Here is a 9,942-nt window from a genome sequence, read left to right on the forward strand (position 1 = left end):
CTGTAATTAGCATGGCTTATGAGGGGGTTATGCTGAGGCTATGAAGAATGGACGCCATAGCTTGTTTGTGTGCATTTTGAAAAAATGTGTGGGTTCATGGCGATCGCCCAAATTAAGTTATACGTGTGTGTGTGTGTGTGTGTGTGTGTGTGTGTGTGTGTGTGTGTGTGTGTGTGTGCCCGTCCATGCTGCCCGCGACCCCCGCGTGCCCCAAGCGTGCACGTGTTGTACATCGCTCACTAATGCATTGGAAGCCTGTGGGTACTGGCCTGCCTGGCCGTATGTTCGTCAGCAAAAGGGCAAAGAGAATGAATGAGCTTTAATTGAGGAGATATCCTTCATTACACATGTGTGCACGAATCCTCCCACTCTCCACCGAGACAGGCTCAGCGGAACAAGCGCTAGTGACAGGCAAACGATGCGGTCTGGAACCCGCTTGGAGACAGATCTGCTTTTAGACAGATGGCTTCGATCCTTTCCCCTGTGCTCTCTCTCTCTCCCTCTCTCTCTCTCTCTCTCTCGCATACCATAGAAGACATCTGCAAGGCAGATTTCAGCTGAATATATATGTCCGTTCAAAGTGCAGGGCCTAGAGGAGAGCGGTCAGTCCATGTCTGCGACCGTAGCTCATTTGAATAAGCTTACATTATCTAATCTTTTTTTTATTTTTTTGCATGTGTGCTTCGTTTGCGTTTTGTGCTATGTGTCAAGGCCTGTCTGAAATGTCTCACACAGAGCCGACCTGACGCGGGCAAGCTGTCACTCGCGTGGACCCAGTGAGGATGTTTCGCAAGAAGAAAAAGAAGAGGCCCGAGATCTCGGGGCCCAAGAACTTTGAGCACCGGGTCCACACCTCGTTTGACGTCAAGCGGGGCTGCTTCATAGGCCTGCCGAGCCAATGGCAGAGCCTGATAGAGAACCTACGCCGGCCCAAACCCATGGTGGACCCGTCAAGGATCACGGAGGTGGAGCTGAGGCCCAAGAAGGTACGTACGCAGAAGGCCGCTGCTGGACCATCCTCTCTATCTGTTTATTGATCCGTTCCTGTGACCTCTCGTTGAACTGCACGTCATAATCAACTCCCTTTAACCCACTTAACCCCACGTGGTTGACCGGAGTCCCGCAGGGCTCTATACTAGTGACTTTTCTGTTTTCTGTTATTGTCCCCACAATACGGATGCTGGGTTTAAGGGGTTAAGCGTTATACACGTCATCGTATGACCAATAACGAAAATAGCTTACAAGGCTATTCACTATTTTGGGAATCTTTTTTTCTTTTACAAAAACATACAAAAATATTTTGACATGGCCAAAATAAGGATTCTAGGCTGAAAGTGGCCAATGAACTTTTCACAAAGAGTTCTTTGTAACTCCGTCCCATGAACAGAATGCACCAGAACGTGTATATACCCGTCCTTCAGTGCTGCAGAGGCCCCCTGCTGTCCCTCAGAAAACGGCATAATCCTGTGATGGCAGTGCAGAAGGCCAGGCCCTGCATGCCCCCCTCCCGTTCGCTGTCATATTGCTTTCTTATCTATCACGGGGCTGGGCTAATGACCCTGCTGTGTACACTGACTGTACAACGTTGAATCCTCCGAGGGATGCAAGATTTATTACTCCATGCAGGCAATTAATAACGATCCATGGTGCCTCCTCCACAGATGTCAGGCAGAGGGACTGAAAAGTGCAGGTACAGCAAAGGAAATGCCAGTGAGCGATAAAGCCTGCAAATCTCAGGATTTCCACGCTCTGCGGAGCGCTCTGTCTGTTCTGTTTATATACATCCCCCGCCTTCAAATAAAAAATAAAAATAAAAATAAAAAAGGACAAAACACACAACATTTTTATTAGCAACTGGGATGTGGTCGCCACTGTGCAATATGAGAACCATCATGTCAGCTTGTAGGTGGGATTTATAGATTTAATAGCATCATCAAGATGAGATTCCTGTTGCTCGACAGACTCATGCAATGTAAATAACAAAGCATGCCAGGCTGATCAAATATCATTTGAGAGAAAACATGTCCCTCAAGCGGACAGGGAGGAAAACCTTGATTGCTTTACCCACTTTACCCAACCTGTCGTCCAGATTTTGGGCATGTATGCCAGTATATATAGGCCAAGAACTTGTTGAGGGGCGCTAGCCTCTCCAATGCATGGCTTTCCCAAATAGGCCAGCCAAGTCTAGTTTGTCCAGAGCCTAATCATACATTTCCTGTCCCAGCCAAAGTCTAATATGGACTTTAATGTTTGTTTAGGGTGTATTGTGAAGTCTATGGACTGTAATGTTTGTATAGGGTAAATTATGATGTAATTTGTGCCAGCAAGTCTATGGACTAATGTTTGTTTAGGATAAATATTAATAATCAGCGATGTCATCTCGCTGATACAAATACATCTTGTAAATAAATCATCGTCAAACATCAACATGCCCCCAAAACTCTGGGCGTCCATCACAGAGGTGTGATTTGTTTTCTTCTAAATAGATGATTTACAAGCTCACAACATGCCTCGGCTACCATGAGATGCATTGTGAGCTTATAAAGCAGCTATTTCCCTGACACTGTCATACCTATAAACTACTAAAACTAGGGCTTAAAACTGTCCTTCATGTCCTTCCTGCATGAGCTGAACATCGGTCCCAAGCTACCGCTGAAATAATCTACTAATAATAATAATCTAATACTAGGAATACAGAAAGTCTGTTTGAGAAGAGGAAAAATAGTAAACCTAAGCACAATGTTTCAATAGAAGAGCAGGCAGAACTACAGAACTACAACCACCACAGTTTGTGTTAGTTATATTGTGTACATATACTGAATCAAAATGTAATTTTATTCACAAATAAAGTTATGGATTGGAGCTTTTAACCACTTGAACAGCATAGCATCCCTTTTATGTGTGGAACATTCGCCAAAAATAGTCAATCTACAACCTTACAAAGCATCGCAAAGTAACATTGTGAGCTTGTCGATCGTCAATTTTCAGCAAACGCATTTGCTGCACAGGGGAAGAATATATAGTACAGCTCTGTGTCTAGTCAATATAGAACGTTTTATAATGGCATCTTCCAAAACAATGAGCCAATTGGGTCATTATCACTGTCCCCTTCCTGGGAGGCACTGGGTGACATGTTGGCTGACCTCAGCCCCACTGTGCAGCTCAAATGGCACCAGACCAGGCAGAGACAGACGAGAGGAGATGTTGAGTGACTGTAAACTGAACAACCATTCTACCCAGAGACTGACTAAAAGATGCCACTGGGCGTCCTCTCTGATAGGTTCAAACCGTAAATGCCACCTCCTGCTCATGTCAGTGTCGTCATTCTCTGCCAGGGGGAAGTTTAGGCCCTTTGAGTTTACCAGTCTGATGCCTAATTTATGCTCCAACGTACAATGGTGCCGCACACCAAAAATAGCATCTTTGTCGCATTTATGACGCACTATGAGGTTGTAGATCTTCTATTTTCGATAGTATCAATCGGGCATAAGACATTCGTCATCAGCTTATACTGATCATCTGAATTGTGCAATATAGGGGGAGTTGCATAGGCTCAACCTATTTGTTACTGGGTCCCCTTAAATATTTTGCTGTGTACATTTGTCACCGCATTGTCACCACAATCCATTGGGGGGAAAGTCTCAAGTCTTGTGTCTTGACTGACAAAGATGTCCTTAGCAGCTTCTCAGGTCTATATTTAACTGGGCTCCGAGTGATGATTATGTCATGCTCATTATCCGCCTCAGCACAAACTCCACATAATGTGAACACAGTGTGACGAAGATGAATGCCCTTCTCTCCCCTCTCAGACCATCGTGCGGGGGAGCATGATAGGCCACGGTGACTACATCGCGGCCATGATCAATGACATGAACCGTCTGTCCGTGACCAGCTCCAACTCCCTGAGGAAGAGCAGCCCCGCGTCCAGGAAGAGAGCCCAGTCCCTGGGACGGCTGGGGGAGGTCAAGGAGGGCGACACCTACCAGTACGAGGGCCTGACCCAGGACGACGAGGACGAGGATCCGTCCCGGCAGCACTGGAGGGACAGAGCCAGACACATCCACAGTGAGACCAACACGCCCTACCTGGGCATGAAGAAGAGCATCACCCTGCAGCCCAACGGCATCCTGCCCAGGGCCAAGTCCACCTATGAGGTCAGCGTCAACGCCCTGGACGGTCCCCTGCATCCCCCCGCCCAGTTTCCGCCCCCCCAGCCACGTAGCCACGGGGCTTACATGAGCAGCGATATGAGCGGTCCCCAGGAAAGGGTGGTGTGGAGGAGAGACTTCCAGCTGCCGAGGGGGGTCCCACCTAACCAAAGACCCATAGCGTGTTTCTACAGCCCGGCTATGGCTGTCCAGCAGCCCCATGGAGACCTCATGGGGGGACACACTACGGAGTACCGCACCAATTTACCACTCTACATGCACTCACACAACAGCCCCGGGAGGCCATTCTCCTCTTATGATCTGAAGGTAAGGCTGAACACGTTTTTCTTTTTTGCGTTCCAATGGTCCAATGTGTCCAATGTGGAAATACAAGGTTTCTGCCTGAGATGCCCAACAATATAAGAGACTATGCTTGGTATATTGATGATACCATAATCTCAGAAAACATGCATGCATAATTAATTTATCACAATGCGGAACTGGGCGATATAAAATGATGAGCGTATAGAGGGTCTGGGATATGAGGGAAATCCCTGATATAAGATGGTTAAACAGATTAAACAGATTCTGATGAAATGCTGCATTACAGTAAAGTGATAGAATGTACTTATTAGACAATATTTGCTGAAATGCCTTTACATGATTTGTCATCACATACACATTACACCTAAAAACGTTGTCTGAACCAACCAGTACCAATAGTCATCCCCAAAATGTGATCACATTATTGATAGAGGTATTAGTTAAAAGGTATCATGTATCATCATGCTCATCAACTTGTTTTGTTTCGTATTAATCTGCTTATTGCCATAAACTGCAAATTGAGGCATCTTTCCGCAAGTGTTAGAGGGGGATCACATTAATGCCGAAACGGTCAAATTCTTCACCGTTTTCCACGGCCAATCACACGGCTTTATGCCGCAGATGACTGTTCAATTAAAGCTGTGGGGTATTTTATTTGATGGCCATAAAATATGATTTGCGTCCCTGCGTGCTAGTAAGCGCCGAGAGATGCTATGTTTGGCAAGATCTCAAGGGGACATTTGGGTCCCTGTGGCAACATCTTTGTGTGGGGCATATCAGGTGAATAGGATGCAGAGTGTGACAATGAAGGATGTGATTTATATTCAGTTATAAAGCGGAGCAGGGACCCTGGGCAAGTGGCCAATTTTCTCTGACACCCCTCCCCCCTCTGCCTCTTATCTTGCAGGCAGAGTCTGCTGTGAGGTACCACTCCAGCTTCCTGCCCACTGGCACCAGCAGCCCTTTGGTCAGCGGCATCAGGCCGCAAAGGACCGTCCGCTCCTCAGCCAGCTACACCCTGGGCCTGTCCCCTAACATGGGCCAGCTGAGACCCAACGGGCCGGAACCCTTCCTGAGACATTCCGGCTGCCCCAACACTTCTTACGTCATGCAGGACAGCCCGTCCCAGCCCCGGCCGTCCCCCCCGGGCTCCCTGGCCACCAGTCCGCTCGGCACCTGCTCGCCGGCCTTCAGACCCCAGCAGCACCCATCGCCCAGGCCGCCCCCGGACCCGCCCAAGGTGACCCACGAGCAGTTCAAGGCCGCCCTGCAGATGGTGGTGGATAAGGGAGAGCCGCGGTCTTACCTGGAGAACTTTGTGAAGATCGGCGAAGGCTCGACGGGGGTGGTGTGCATCGCCCGGGAGAAGCACAGCGGCCGACAGGTGGCGGTGAAGATGATGGACCTTCGGAGGCAGCAGAGGAGAGAGTTGCTCTTTAACGAGGTACGGTGTCCGGTTCTATCAGTATGGTTCTCAAAGTGGGAACCATTCTTATGGGATCCCTGGCTTGCACAAAACCTTAAATGGTGGTCCGCGGCCTATTTCGTATCAATTTGGGGGTCTTTGATGTAAAAATGTTTGAGAACTACTGTCCGATGCTATACAGTACAACACCTACAAATCTGGACTCTCCATCTCAAAGCGCCACACAAGTAACACAAACACAAACAACACTTGTTTATCAATTGAAAGTTCTCCTGCTTACATCTGTCGAAGCCTCTCAGCCTGTCAGCGGTCATGTCACATAGGTCTTCTCCCCGGCCTTTTGATGCTATACTGGTTGTTTGGTGTCCCTTGCAGGTGGTGATCATGAGAGACTACCAGCACAGGAACGTGGTGGAGATGTTCAAGTCGGCCCTGGTGGAGGAGGAGCTGTGGGTTATCATGGAGTACCTGCAGGGTGGAGCACTGACCAACATTGTGTCTGAAACCAGGTACGTACAGTAACTACAAGACCCCGTCCCCAACATCAACCCAACATCAACGGAAGAACCTCATCTATGCACATCTCGGTTAACCACTTATGCCCTATATTTGTCAAATAGCAAAAATAGCCGATCTACAAGCTTGCAGATATTCACAAATTCACAAAAAAGCATAGCAATTTGTATGATCCAGATAAACACAACCGATTGGGAGTGCATGAAATCAAGTATGTTGCAAGTGCATTAATTCAGTCTAGTTATGAGATCATCTTTAATAACTAGTTCAACCACAAGGTGGTAGTATGGTATTGACTCAGTGAACCAGTGGCTTGATTCTGGTACAAGAAGTAAAATGTTGCATCACAAAGAATCCCCTTCAGCCTCATCCCGGAATTCTAAACCACAGCCGAAAATAACATCTTCCTCCGGGGAACACGATAATTCAATAACATAATGCAATTTGTGCATGTTGAAATGACATGTGGGGGAGTCGATGCTGCTGGACGAAGAATTTGATTTGGTGTCCCTGTTGTGGTGTTCAATACAGCATGCATCCAAAACAAGGGAAACATATTGATCCGCAGCATGCAGAAGTTGGAAACTTCCAAAGTAAATGAACTAAATTAGCTGTTCTGTTTTAGATTCTTAACAACCCTGCTGGTTTACGTACTCTCCGAGGATGAGCCCAGAATCAGATGTGTGGACTCATATGGTACATTTCTCCCAAGCCGACTGCCATTAAAATAAGCCAGCTGTCACAGCCAGTGCTCGTCAAATCTTTAAGATCACTGTATCGACAGAACTGTCTGGAATGAAACCCCTTTGCTAAATTACACCTCCTTCTGGCTTCAAGTCATATTTTTTAGCATGATCGATATCTTGCTAAAATGAGAAGTGGAGTGATGGCTCAAGCTTCTGTGTTGAACTTGAGGCATCTCTTTTTGTCACACTGGCCTACACTTTATAAACTGTATACAGTGTAGGCCATCACTATAATGAAGGCACTTCTTTATAGTCAGTAATTAAATGCGGCGTTTTTCGACATGTAGGCAGACACTTCCAAAAATGTTAGAATCTTAAAAAGAAAATAGCAGATCTACAAGCTCACATGGCATCACATTAAATGTGATGCCATGTGAGCTTGTAGATCTGCTATTTTCTTCGAATGACAAATTTTGTGATTCGATGAAAGGCTCATAGGGCTTAGAGAGCACAGGACTCTTGTAATAGTTTGAAACAGAAAATGCTTGTCTCTTATTTATGTGCCAGCAGCTACAGTATACAGTATGTTTGATTTATGATACAGGGAGACTTGACTTCAAACACGGAAGCTTTTTACTTGTTTTCAAGTCTGGCATACTTTCTTATTGTCTGCCTGCGGCATGATAACGCATGGATTTAAGTGTATTATGCTGAAGCAGTTACTGCAGCAACACCCACTAATGTGTGTAAATATATTGTGTGTGTGTGTGTGTGTGTGTGTGTGTGCGTGCGTGCGTTGCCCCTCAGGCTGACCGAAGAGCAAATTGCCACAGTGTGTGAGGCGGTTCTGCAGGCCTTGGCGTACCTGCACTCACAGGGAGTGATCCACAGAGACATTAAGAGTGACTCGATACTGCTCACACTGGACGGGAGGGTACGATAACATCCCTCCATCTACACTGTACTATAAATCCTGTCCATTTAACTGTGGGGAGTCCACAGTTCGATCCATACAGCATACAGAGTGCCCTCTGAGCAAAATTCAAACTTGTGATTTTGCTGTGTAGCAAGCGCTCCGCTCTTCAAATGGGGCTGCACTTGAAATGTTTCATATTTGAATGTCATTACATAACAGATCCCAATATGCCATGTTGCATTATGAATGAGCAACCATTTCCAAACGCCCCCACAGATCAAGCTGTCCGACTTCGGCTTCTGTGCCCAGATCAGTAAGGACATCCCGAAAAGAAAATCGCTTGTGGGCACACCATATTGGATGGCTCCCGAAGTCATCTCCAAATCTCCATACGGCACCGAGGTGAGTAACGCATTAACATTCCATGTTCATTACAACTACAGCCTTGTAGCGACAGCTCCAGAAAAGTTCACCATTGAAATGTTGCTGTGCCATGGCATTAGAACCTAACCACTGTAACCTCACAAGAACTATGCTTAAAACTAACCTCAATCAAAACTTTGTCTGGCTATTGAGACGTCACTAATAGGCAGCCCCTGCACTTCAAATGGCTTTATTGACCTTGTCAACCAGTACATTTCCTAAAATGTATCAATTAAAGAATAGGGAAACCATTTCCAAACACTGTAGGCGTAGGTCTACTAGTTATATTGTATCCACACACCCTATACAGATTGGTTAATTAAAATAAGTCCCTGATTGTGAACCTTAAAAAACATTTCTATCAATTACACACCCCATGAAAAGCCTTGAATTCATGGAGATGGTTTTATTTTTGGCGCATTCCTGAGCCAATAATTCGATGACCGGTGGAGTCTCAACTGAGTCTCCTAGTAAATAAGTCTTTTTTTGGGTGAACTTTTGGGGAAATCTGTACTTTGATGATTTACACTTGAAAGTTGAAGGTTGATTGTGTGAAATGGTTGTACGTGCGTGCCAGGTGGATGTGTGGTCTCTGGGTATCATGGTGGTAGAGATGGTGGACGGAGAGCCTCCCTACTTCAGTGAGACCCCAGTAGCTGCTATGAAGAGACTGAGAGATGAGATGGCCCCCACTGTACGCAACCCCAGCCAGGTACAGTATGAGAACACTTTGTAACAGAGAATCAGAGCAACATACACATACAGTACAAACCCCAACCACCCAAACCGCTGAACCTGAGTGACTAATTGTGTAAACCTTAGCTCAAAAAAATAGTACTCTCGTACCACAGGGGACCTGGAATGATTAGTATTGGCCTGTGCCGCCGGCGTGGTGGTCCGGGCACCATAGGGTGCAATGTCGTGGGTTCGAATCCCAAACCGATGACCTTTGCTTGCGTGTCACTCCCTATCTCTCTCCCCATTTCCTGCCAGTCTACTATCCTATCAATAAAGCTACAAAATCCCAAAAATAATAGTAATAATAGTCTTAGTCCCCACACACACACACTTTTTAAGACGACACTCTCCCCCTCCCCTTCCATCCCAGATCTCTCCAGTGTTGAAGGACTTCCTGGATCGTATGCTGACCCGGGACCCGATGGAGAGAGCCAGCGCCACGGACCTCCTGGAGCATCCCTTCCTGCTGCAGTGCGGCTCTCCCCAGTGCCTGGTCCCCCTGGTGGAGCAGTACCGCAAGCGCATGTCCCGCTGCTGACCCTCTGGGCACGCGTGTCCAATCTCGATGCCTTCAGTCGGACCCATCCAGCCAGGCTGTGGATCTACAGGCTCCAAACCCCTGTAACAGCCAATGGGGAGATCAGCTTCCTCCACAGAGAGCACCCAGACAGCATGGTGCTGCTGGAGGGATCACGGCAAGACAGCAAGTTTGGTTGACAGACACGACATGGTCTGCTTGGTCTTGAAAGAATAGCACTTAAGTAG

At 46.9% G+C, this 9,942-nt stretch overlaps 1 protein-coding gene across 1 annotated transcript; it reads left to right on the forward strand.

Moving 5' to 3' along the window:
* Nucleotides 1-782: 782 nt before the first annotated feature.
* Nucleotides 783-9,715, forward strand: pak6 (p21 (RAC1) activated kinase 6; the record flags this gene model as incomplete). The annotated part of the gene is made up of 8 exons (XM_083792233.1): nt 783-986; nt 3,810-4,475; nt 5,380-5,916; nt 6,274-6,407; nt 7,908-8,034; nt 8,293-8,418; nt 9,017-9,151; nt 9,548-9,715. The coding sequence occupies 8 exons, from the start codon at nt 783-785 to the stop codon at nt 9,713-9,715; spliced, it is 2,097 nt and encodes a 698-aa protein (XP_083648359.1).
* Between the last annotated feature and the right edge of the window lie 227 nt (nt 9,716-9,942).

This window comes from Protomyctophum parallelum (assembly GCF_964188405.1).
Source record: "Protomyctophum parallelum genome assembly, chromosome: 20".
Classification (NCBI taxonomy): domain Eukaryota; kingdom Metazoa; phylum Chordata; class Actinopteri; order Myctophiformes; family Myctophidae; genus Protomyctophum; species Protomyctophum parallelum.